Raw genomic sequence first — 12,509 nt, 5'->3', positions numbered from 1 at the left:
GTTTCACAACCATACTAGAGAACAGACCACACTGACACTTTGAGAAGTCAATCGCAATAAATGGTTCTAAATCTCTGTTTTAAAGCTTTCACAATTTTGAAAATTTTTCATGAATAAACTTCCAAGCAGTCTTTCTTACTGCAAAGGCAAAAACTTCAAGCAAATATCATACTGTAATCTACTGTAATCATACTGTAATGATTACATACTGTCATCTACTTTCCTGACTAATTTTAAAACGACCTTTGCTTCTACAGTAAGCAATGGACTATTTTGTAGTGCGTAATAATCCGTTGCATTTGTATATTTTTTATCTGTAAAATTGAACAAAAGGCAATTACAATGTTTACGTTAGTCTAAATGCAATTACATTTACACAATTATAATTGTACAGTTATTCTTAGAATAATTGTGAATAGGCCTAGATGGAGAAACGACAGCGAAATAAAAGGAATGAAATAAATGATGAAACACGAATAAGATGAAATAAAGACAAATATAAACAGCTTTTGAAAGTTTTTACAGCCTACAAGCAAAAAACGTTCGTTTTAACGAGATAAGCCGTTGGCCTACTGTAGCATGGTTCTGCAGTAAAATAGGAAAAGCAAATGTTTGAATTGTTGAATGTAGTAAAATTAAATTACTTTAATTGAAGACTTTTCAAAATTTTTTTTTTCTTTAATGCTAGAACATACGCGACATATATCGCCAGCTCAAACTGATAAATTGAAATGGAATTATATCATCAACAATTCCAATATTTTTTCGCGGCATTTAAGCTCTGTGTTTCTCGGCAGTCGAGTGTAGCAAGAATTGACAGCGATGGACATGTGTTTCGCCCATGAGGGTGGGCTCATCAGTATCGCACCACTAATTCATGCCACATAGTTTTCAACCGCTGCTTTTGCTGACGCCAGGAAGATCGCTCCTTCTCAACAATTTAAGCTCTGATTGAAAAAATAGCCAAGTTGTTCAAATAATTGGAGATTTATGTTTGCTGCAAAACCATCAGAAGTTTATCCAAACTTTAAGCAAATCGAATGACAAAAACACAATAGTAATAGCATAATCTGGATTCGTACTGTACATCAGCAAATGTTTCTATAACTAACGACTAATATTATTATCTGCAGCTTATATTAGCACTAAACTGAAGATACAAAATGTCGATCACTCTAACTTAAAATTTATAGCCTGCAGCAAAATATAACCTACTATATGCATATAAAGCTTTGGCAGAGAGTTCACTTTTTTGTTCCACAGACAGATGAGACTGAGTTACGTCAATGCTTTTGGCATATTTTTTATGTTTGTTTACAAAAGAAAATATACATTATTTTATTTATGGTATGTCCGTATATGTTTTTACTTGAACAAAATAAAAATACGTTAAATCCCTTGCAGTTGCTCAGTTTTATATAATATACATAATTAACATAATAATTAAAGATTTCAAAAAGAAATTCTAAACTAGAAATCGTGAAAGAACGTAAAGTTAAAATATCGATTTCACATGAATGAACCATTACTCACAAATATTACATCACGTCCATACGACTAAAAAAATACAAGATTATCTAAATCTGCATTGACAACCCATGAATATAGGGGTATACCAGACACTATCATGTTTTTTCGTTAAGAAATAGTATCCTTTTATATTGTGTGTGGTTAGTTTGGATGCATCCAAGTACTTAGCGGTGTTAGGATTGGTACAACTGGAACACAGGCATTGGGTTTCCAGAATGACTCTTGGTTTCCTGAAAAAGCATGTCATAATCATATGATTAGTGAATACGTGAAGGTAATAATTTGTGATATGTGATAAGCTTTTGCGTCTAGTGAAATGAACACATCATTTCTCAAAAAAATGCAGAGACGTTTGTGCTAAACTGCAAAACGACAGAAAATTCCTTTTTATGTTTGCTTTGAATTAAAAGTAGTTTCGTTTCGTTTCGAATTCAAATGAAATTTTCCTTCCGACACAAAAGTATTTGTCTTAAAGAGGTACTAAATAGACCTACCATACGTCCCGGTTTGGCCGGGACAGTCCCGGTTTAAACGTCTGTCCCGGTGTCCCGTCCCGGTTAGAAAAATGTCCCGGAATTTTACTTTAGTGAAATTTTCAAAATTAACTCCAACCTGATGCAAAATTATGAAATAATTCCGTCCCAAAAGGCATAACTTTGCTTTAACTCGAGGCTTATTTTAATATCTTAATTTTTTTAGCTTATTAGGTTGAGTAAAATATCGCGCATAGCTTGAGAAATCCTTTAGTTAGGGAATAATGAGTGACGTTTATTGCGTTATTATTCTATTGACATATACAACCAAGCAACCACACGGCATTTAACATAATCCATTAAAATTAAACATAAACTATAAGCTACAAACGTTTTCGGCCATACACACGTTAGCCCTCATCAAGTAACAAACATAACTGCTTATCATATCTACAATGAAAATGAATAACTGATCTAAACACTGAATTGAAAAACGAAATGCACATTTCAGTTATTCATTTTCACTGTAGATATGATAAGCAGTTATTTTTATTACTTGATAACGGCCAACGTGTGTATGGCCGAAAACGTTTGTAGCTTATAGTTTATGTTTAATTTTAATGGATTATGTTAAATGCCGTGTGGTTGCTTGGTTGTATATGTCTGTGGTTGAAGAAAGTGATCTCTTTACCAAAATTGTATTATTCTATTGACTTCAATGAAACGATAAAGCCAGTGGTTTCTGAATGCATCCCCCTATAAATGTTTGATTTGTGAGTTAGTGTTATTTCTTTGTTCTCAGTGTTTGTTCTTTCTTTTTTTCTTATAAATCTCTGATTTGTGACTTAGTGTTGCTTACATTAACATGTATTTTCCTTTAAATAAAGTAATAAAATTGTTTATTCAATCTAAGTAGAATACTTTATTATGCAATAATAAAGCTTATAAGTATAAATATGAAATAAAAATTTGCCAAGCTCAGGCCTTCGGCCTTTCGTCCAGTTATTTCATTCATAGTTTTGAGTTTGTCCCGGATTATGCCCAAGAAATTATGGTAAGTCTAGTACTAAAGGAAAAACCTGACTTGGCGATTTTCCACGTTCTTTGTGTTTAACTTGCTACCATAAAACAATTTTCAATAAAATTTTGCCCCATTGCGGTCTGGCCATCATTGCGCGCGTGCTTTTGTCAGAGCTTTCAAAACCAGAATGGGCCTGAGCAGCGAAGCGTGCGACTGCACAGTCTGCGTAACAAAAGACGAGCAATCAGCTGATCACGCAACAGTTGTTCCTGCCGGCGATTTAACTGTAGGCGATGTATGTATGTACATCAAAACATCAAATTTCAACGTCAAAACATCAAACAGTTTGCTCAAAACCTCAGATCTGATGTTAAAACATCAGATGTTGTAACGTGGCTTTTGTTATTGCTGTCTTTTGTGACGTATTCTCGAGCTGTGTTTGCACGTTTTGGTCATTTTGAAAAAAAATGAAAATAAATGAAACATTGGACTTTGGGCCTTGCCAGCGCCATTAAAAACAAATTTTTTTCGGTAATTTTTTTTTAAATGTATTCTTGAATGTTCAGTTTACGCATTTTAATGCTTAATTCCCGTTTGAAAATTTCATTTAGTATGCCTTTAATTTCATTACTTTTTGAATCAAATTTGTTTATGAAAAATATCTCTTAACACTTTGCTCCTCAAAGGGAGGCCAGATTTGGCCCCCCCCTCATATTTCCTTTAATTATTTGAAGCACAGTAACGCCATGCACTTGGTTTTTCTTGACTTTTCCTAAAATTGCCAGGCGGATCTGATGATATTAAATTTGATGCTAAAAGTTGTGTAGTTTTCTTGTAAATTCAAGATTTTGGTGAATTTTTGCTATTTCTAGCTAACTTCCAGCAAAGCGTGAAATGGATTACATTGCGATGACAAGCCATAAGCTCATAATTGCTTCGTGCATCGATATGCGCGAGCAGAGAGAAGCATCCTCTTGCTTTCTTTTGTTTGGTTTGACCTCAATAATACAAAGCGCGTTATTTCTTATGCTACAAAGAAAAGCCAGTGATCGCAAAGCTGTTAATTAAAAACAATAATAGCAAACGTTTTTTGCGTTATCAGCTCTACAAAGAAGAATAGCAATCCACGATCAAAATAGTAGGCTATGGAGGCCACAAACTATTCAAAACAGTTGTTTCAAGCAGATAATATTCATTGACGAATAAAAAACGTTACAATAAGAAATCTTCTCTTGGATAAAGACACGAAAACCTGGTTTCGAAATAAACGTTCTATGGAAATGCTCTCATTGACAAAACTTGCAATTGAGGAAATGTATCACTGCAAATGCTTTTGGGAGAAGCCGGAGAAATAGCGTTTTTGCAAATAGTAATTGTGTGATACACTCAAAATTATGAGATAGGCTCCATTTACACGTAGCAGCTAACTCGATGGCGTCCCTTCACTGCTTTATGTCGCCTACTTGTTGTTATGTCTTGTATTTTTGTTTCACAGTGCACTGTGTTTTGTTCCAAAGAGCGCAAAATAAAGATGATAATGCCTCATCTACATTACAAAATATTTTGTAATGTAGGCCTACAAACAAAATGTACAATGTACACAATGTACATTACAAAATATTTTGTACTGTAGACGAGGCATAAAGTTAGGCGTCACATAAGACAAACAACAAATCAACTTTCTTCATCATTGATTCAACATCTGAATACGTTGCGCCAATGTATAAGAGGCCGGCTATTGTGAAAACCCGCCATTTATAAACGATCCGATTATACCAAAAGTGGGACAAACTAGTGGATCAAAGAATGAATAAACAATGCTGAGAAAACTAAATCTAAATGACGAACAATACCGATGTCTTCATTTATCTTGGAAAAATGCTGCCTAAACTCATCAACAAAAAATACCGTAAATAACGGCAAGGATCCCGAAAGCAGAATTTGCTCGACTTTGGCATGAATTTAGTCAGACATCTACAGTAATAATTCCACACATACAATAACGGGCTCTCAACTGCTGTAAGATAACACAATGGTTCTGGGCGATTTGTGTAACAGTTTAGGGGAAGACACTACTTGAAATGATGCACCACACAAAAGATTTTCAATGAAGACTGAGTCTAAAAACCGATGTGGATTGTGCTGCACAATAACTTCAAGTTCAGGACAGACAAGGCACAAAAATATCACGATAAAAATAAAGACCTTGTGGGAAATTTTCGAGAATCATAACACGATGCAAATACCATAAACGCTTAGTTTGCATGCTGCTCTAAGCTGGCCGGCAACCACAAAGGTAGACAATACAGGCAGTTTATAATTCGATAACAGCGCAATAAACATTATAAATACGTAAACCGACAATTTTCTTTTACAAACGTTTTACGTCTAATAGTAAATTTTTCCCCAACAATTTTTTGTGAAGCACTTGCAAACCACGGTTTTGTAAAATAATTCATCATTACTATTTTTTACTTCTCGGATATTGTAAAACGTCATCAGCAAAATCACAAAAAAAATTTCATTACTTCAATGTAGTAGGCCTAAGAATTTTTTATAGAATTGTAGCCACGTTGTTTCAACAAAGAAGCCATTTTTTAGCAATATAAAGTTATAGAAAATAATTTGCAATCATGCAAATGGTTGGAAAGAATCTAGGAAGTCTTCTCACAATCTGGCACAAAATGATTATGTTTATTGTATCTCTGTAAAATGTTTTACGACAAACTTTGAAGCTTCGTTATAATCATTTTTATCTTTGAAGTCAAAAGTTATTTTTTTTTTGGCCAGAAACATAATCACTGCCTTGCTGATGTTGTCGCTTTTACGCGTATTTTTAGTGCTTCAAACAATAAGGACCCAGTCAGCAATCCAGTCCTTTTACATTGATTCAACATTTGTAAACGTTAAATTTATGTAGATTTGCTGACTGTGGGTTATTTTACATTTCCTTTGTTTACGCACGTTCCTCAATTCGCTGTTGCATTATTTCGACGCTGGCGGACTAAAAATGTATTTTCAAATTGATTGACACAATCTTCAATAAAAAGTGAGCTTCGAACTTAGCTTTGTTGATGTAAATGCTGTATTTTTTGTGGATGTAATTTATGAGTCATGTTTATAAACACCCGTAAGCGAAATGACTTATGATGTGGCCTGCATGATATTTGTGATGCGACTTGACACAAATCCACAATTTCAAAAGCACCTAATTTGAACTTAGAGATTTCAGATAATTTCAACAACTTGTTCAATTGTCTTCTCTCTACTAAAAATATTCATACTACAAACTCAATTGTAGACCTAAAATACACAAACGAAGATGTAAACAGCTATTCAAGCAGGCTAAGGTGTTACTTATGAGAAATTTGGTTCCATAAAACTAGAAGCTAGCCATGAGTTTCGGAATGCATTAGTTTAGGATAAAAATGTAAGACAACAAACGCAGTTTTTTTTTTTCAAATTCGTGTAACAATGATACTCTGATTGTAACTATTTTAGAATCAGTGAGTAGCTTACAATAAGATTTGCTCGCAAGTCGTAAATTCTAATCAATGCAATGATTCGGCACACCGCACACACACTTCGTGCGTTCGATCCAGGTCTTTGTTATTTAGAAGTTTGCATGAAATCGGATTAGCACGGTAATTAAGTAGCGGCAAGTTAAATCAAAATTGTCGTTTTTGGGTACCTTTGCAAAAATTGAAATATCAAGTTTAACATATAAAATTTTAAAATAATGACTTTTCAAACTTATAGACAAATGATTTGCTTTCACACCAGTGCAACTTCTGTTGAAATAGCATCAGCGGATAACACGTAACAGCTGATTGAATTTGATCCAAAAACGGCCCCCCCTTGAGCAGTTAACTTCCAAAAAAACGTTGAAAAGCAAAGGGTTAAATAAAACTAGTTTTCCTTCGAAAACTAAATTTTTATGTTTCTTATAACCAATGCCATCTTCAGAGTTTATGCGTCATTTATAAGCGTAAGTTGTGTCTGCACAATAGATGTGCCATTTGGTGTGCTCAATGCCCATGTATGTCTTAAAAATAGAGAAAATTTGGCCATTATCCCACGTTAGTATTGAACAACTTATTCCGGATTTTTTGTTTTCAGCATAGTGTAACGCTGCCAAATTAACAATTATGATCATAAAATCATTGAGTTGCTCGGTAGAAGTTTCGATTGTTTTTTCTTCGTCTCATTTTGCTCTTCTGGAACTACCGTGATTGTGGCAACCACCATTAAAATAATGGTGGCTCCTGTGAAAATCAAGACATCAAAGCATCACTCTTTAATTTTGAAACAACGGAACTGTTTAAGGCTAGAGTTAATTTATCAGATTGAATAGGCGTAGCCAGGAAAGGGGCGAAAGGGGCCATGCCCTCCCAAAATTTTCAAAGTTTGGATTCTGAAGTTGAACCCTTTGTTGAAAATATAATATAATTTGTATCAATTTATATCGTTTTCCAAGACATCTGGCTATTAACACCCCCCAGGACTTGTTTAGACACAGAAAGACACCAATAAATTTTGCAAATCGTAAATCGCGCAAAGTTTACGCGATTTACGCTTCTTTTAACTAATAATCTGTGCAAGCAATTATTTCAGAATCGCTTAGGCTACTCTGTTGGGTTTTTGTGTAGCTGAGTTTTTTGTGTTCTCTAATTTTAGCCGCAGTTTTTGCCCGTTTGTGTGTAACAGCTAATAGCTGTTTATCTGCTAATAAATTTTATACAAATATTACCCTGAAAGTGTTTCCAGAAAGCGCTATAACCCATTATTTGGGTGTAATTTTGCAAAAATTTTCCGGAGGAGCATGCCCCCAGACCCCCCTAAAATACGCGTGCCTTCGGCACGCTCTAACCCCCCACCACCTTTATTGCTTCCCTTGCTTAACCCACCAGGATACGCCACTGCACGTCAGGTGGCGATGTCATCAAACACTTTGTCGTTCTCTTCAATTCATCAAATATTTGCCCCCCCCCCAAATTTTCTTTCTGGCTACGCCACTAATTTAATGGTATGTTGTGGTCCATGCATTCATTGTTTTAGTCTTGAGAATCATCAATTATTGTTCTCACTTTAGGTTCGCGTAAATGTTAAAAGAGATAAAAGAGGATGATTTGCACGTTTGACAAAATACAAAGCTACATTATCTTAACAAAAGTTATTCAATTTTCATGATAAATGAAGTTGTTAACAAGTGGGACTGACGCACCATTTGCAATAGACAAGAGTGGTTCTGAAATCGTGCTTTGTAACGCCGTAAGACGCCATCAAAACAAAATCACTAGCATCTTTCATTACTTAACCACAGTATCTCTACAGTAGGCTACTATTTTTTGAAATCTCAAATATGATGCTTTTAGCTAAAGAGCGCCAAACCGCGTTAACATTTAATTAGTATGAAATGCATAAATTTTTTTGTTATTGCTTCATTCTTGTATTTACGTTGTTTTTTCTTGTTTTTTTTTGTAAAGGACGACACAATAAAATTTATTTAAAAATCATCACACTTCTGTCTAATTTGAGAACCTGTAAAAATCCAGGCAATCTCTCAATGATTACAATTCAACCAACAACACTTTACCTAGTTTCATGAATATTCCTGACCCACTTCCATGGAGAGGTGCTTCTTTTACTTATTTTCAATCTCTTCGTCGCATAAAACGTTGGATCATCTACTGGACAAGGTTGAACTGAGCATCCAGTAGCGCCCTTTTCACATTCTGGATCGGGATAATTTAAAAGTGGAATGGTATTATGCAAAGTTGTGACATTTCGAATTTCCATTTTTGCAGCATACACTGGGTCAGTATCCATTTTACACTTAACATAATCAAACTCATGGGCAAAAGAGTTTCCTTTGATCTGGCAACTGTAAAAAAAAGCTTATGTAACTTTTGATATGTTTTATTTTGTCAACAAATAAGAGAGATCTTGCACATAGTGGTGAAAGGCAGTGTATGGGTGTTTTTGCATAATGTTATTCTTTTTCTTTTTGTCGTATATATAGGCCTTTACAACTGAGGACTTAGTCTTTTACAACGTTTGGAAAGGTAGAGTTAGCCTAGGTTAGATATAACAGCAGGAGCTGAGCATTGAGCAACTGTTGTACCATCTTTTCATCCAGCTTACGTTTTACACATAAGTTCCGGCTTGAGCGCCTTAGAGTGCCAAGTTGGTAATTTTTTTTACTCCATAGGCCAACGATGGCTTCTAAAATTTTGTTGGGTTTTTGTCATTCGAAAAGGCATTAAAATTTTCTATTCTTACTTAATGAGCAACATCCTATCTTCCAGACTCTATTGAAAAATCGAAAAGGAAAGTTATCGTGATGAAAGCCCAGATATGACACTCAACTGCCTTTGATTGCTGTCATTTCGACATCAATCAAAAACACCCGGCTGTGTCTTTGATAAGGCATTTAAATGCCTGGAAGTGGACACGAACAGTGGCTCCCATGCCTTCAGATCAATTTAAACAAAATTCTTGACCAGACAACATTGGCCTGAATACACAAAAAAAACGTAGAGTTGTTTTGTAACATGTTGCCCATACTCACAAACAGATAAAGTGGCATTTAGAGCTGGGTTGTAACGCTTTTTTTTAAGTCCAGGTGCAGGCAGAACTTATACAATCGAGACAACAGTTTTAAACTAATGATTTAAAATTGAGAAGGCATTCGCTTATTTTCATATCTAAAATTGTTTTCATTTTCTTAGTTTACTTACCTCGTGGCCGTATTTGCCAACGATGTTAGAAGATGAATAACTAACATTTTTATTACAAATACTTTTGAAAACTTCATTTTGTAATTGTGAAACACGCTGAAAACAAGAACAACAGTAGGATTACAACAAACTTAAGCTTTCTTGTAGTTACTTTATACCACAAACATTAATTGTAGCCAACTGTACGTTTCTTGTTGGTATGCAAAATAAAGCTATACTGAAATCTTTAACCTCGAACTGAGAACACTTTGGAAGCCCCATCCAGGTAATTTGCATGCTTGATAAGATTTTCAATCTAAGATTGGCACAGTGAAGTTTTCGATTGTTAATAGTGTGGTTGCCTGTGAATTATTTTATCCACTAGTACAGGACAGGTGCTTTGACGCAACGGCTTTAGCACAGTAGGTCTTAAGTTGCTTAAGGAAAGTGTGATGTTCATTATATTTCACTGTTCTTCTCTACAGTGCTTTCATTTTGCGTCAGCCGACAGAAATTGCCCAAAAATTATTTCCGCTACCAGTAGATAAGATTGTGGCTGACGAGGAAAATGCTCTTTAAAAGTTAAGCTTAAAAAAACTAAGCATCCATTTGTGCCTTAAAATTACAGTTTTCATGTTAAAAATATTATTATCAGGTTTCGCTGGATCCAGCTTTTTTCTGGTGTAAACTAACGTGATTTCGTCATTGCTTGAGAAGTCAATATTTGTTCAAACGCCCATTCTATCATTCACTTTATAACAGCCTATTGCATTAACGACCTAATCGTATTAATTGTACTAACCATCTATTGTAACAGCCTAATCATTCACTTTATAACAGCCTATTGTTTTGACGGCCTGAAACCAGCTCTGTGGCTAAGTGTGTCCACCTCTGAATTGGTTGGGTTCGATGCCCTGTGGGACGTGGGTCATATCAAAAACTTTTTAAAAATGGTACTGAATCTAATTCTTGCTAGGCAGTGGAATGAATTCCGGTAACAATGTACTCAGTTGCGTCTCTATACGACTGCACCAACACTGTCTGCTTTGTAACGTGCTGAAGAGCAACGTATTCTGAGATGGATACAGCGCTATATAAAAGCAAGCATTATTAGCATTTTTTGTGTATGATGAGTCAGACGCGACATTTAACCAAAAGAAAAAAGTGGCCTACTTCGATTGATAAAAACTATTTTTTAATAAATAGAAACGCTTTTTGAATTAAAAAAAAAATATGTATTTTAGCTTTGCAAAATAAATTTTTAGCACAAAAATAAAGTAAATAAAATTAGATTTTAATTGAGGTATGTAAAAGTATCCTACTTATACTTCTGTAACATAGCCTATCTTGCAGTTATCCTTGCATCACTGTAAAATCCCAGAAAAATATGTAATTTTATGGACGGTCAAAGTTTTGTGGTTTTTTACCAAGTTGTAGCCTATAGCTACCAAATTTTATACCGTAGTTGAAGGCAAAAAATTCAACAAAGCTTGAACAACGAAGATTTGTAGTTTTTGCAAGGATGAAGAAGTAGATATTCTATAGTTCTTCTAAAAATCCCTGAATTTTCATAATATTTGCGATAGCTTTTCTTTGTTGTGAATGACAAAACATCGGACTAAGAACCCTAATTATACCTTTGGAGTGCATGCGAAGAAAAAAAGGTTCAAGTTGCGTGGAATCAAGGAATCAATTGCGTAAAAGCACTTCTCGTCAGTTCATAGGAGAATTGTTCAGGACAAACTTGACTGTCATAGCGTTTTACGTCAGAGAGTCTATTTGCGTCACGTTTCTTTTCACTACGATGAAGAAATAAGAAACAGAAAATAGTCAAGAGAAGTTCACGCAGTAGCCATCAGTATGCATGCGTTACATTATAGTAATTAACAACTTCGAAAGCGAAAACGACTCTACGGTTTCTGGAGTTCAGATAAGGCCAGACGTCACAATCTAACATATGACGTTAAAGTAAGCTACACGATTACGACTGTTTTGATAAAAGATACTCACAAGAAGATTAAAAATTTAGGACAATATGTTTGTTAAATCTAGAATTCAAGAAAATCATTCTTTTGTATTTAAAGTATAGCGTTGTCAAGCAATTCTATCATGAAGTGCTTACTACAGCATTGATAGAGCTGGAAGAGTTAACAGAGCGACCCATTGCGTAGGATATCCTTTGCACCATGCAGCCGCACACAATTTATTTTCAAACCCACTCCTATTTTTTCAAAGAAAGCCACCACAATCCGCTTAACGCTTTTGTGAGTTAAAGTAACTTGCGTTCTTCTGGTGACTATTTACTAGGTTACCTCCTGATGTTAAAGATGATAACTAGCTTTTTGTATTTCCGACGTTTCGTCAGTCAGCACGACTGACTTTATCAAGGTGGCTAAAACAGGTTAACACAACCTGTTCAGCAACAATGGCACAACACAACAACATAGGCTACTGATAAAATGAATAAAGTAAAGCAGCAAGAATCAGATTTAAAACACGCAACAAGATGACTGCAGGTTAAACTGAATACAGTGAATGCCTAAAACCAATAGGCTACTTTCCAACAGTGCAAATTTATCTATCATTAGGGCCACCGTCAAGAAACGTTGAAAACAGTGGCGCGGGAACTATTTTTCTCTTGGGGGGGCTTAAGCTGCCGTAGTGTTGTCAGCTTTTGGGGGGCTTCACCCCCCAGACCCCCTAATGTGAGAGAAAATTTAAAACTGGTAGTGAGCATTCGGTCACCTCTTGCTTGATAAAAACGGC

At 35.1% G+C, this 12,509-nt stretch overlaps 1 protein-coding gene across 1 annotated transcript; it reads right to left on the bottom strand.

Annotated features, from left to right (window-relative positions):
• Positions 1–286: 286 nt before the first annotated feature.
• Positions 287–9,855, bottom strand: LOC145787570 (uncharacterized). The gene is made up of 3 exons (XM_082599337.1): positions 9,765–9,855; positions 8,621–8,908; positions 287–1,760 (listed from the first exon to the last, which is right to left on the bottom strand). Exons 1-3 carry the CDS (start codon positions 9,839–9,841, stop codon positions 1,574–1,576), a joined length of 552 nt encoding a protein of 183 aa, XP_082455463.1. The 5' UTR covers positions 9,842–9,855; the 3' UTR covers positions 287–1,573.
• Positions 9,856–12,509: the final 2,654 nt, after the last annotated feature.

Source organism: Aplidium turbinatum, chromosome 18, assembly GCF_918807975.1.
Source record: "Aplidium turbinatum chromosome 18, kaAplTurb1.1, whole genome shotgun sequence".
Taxonomy (NCBI): Eukaryota; Metazoa; Chordata; class Ascidiacea; order Aplousobranchia; family Polyclinidae; genus Aplidium; species Aplidium turbinatum.
Note: the sequence above shows the minus strand (reverse complement) of the source record. Positions and strands in the feature narration are given on the sequence as shown.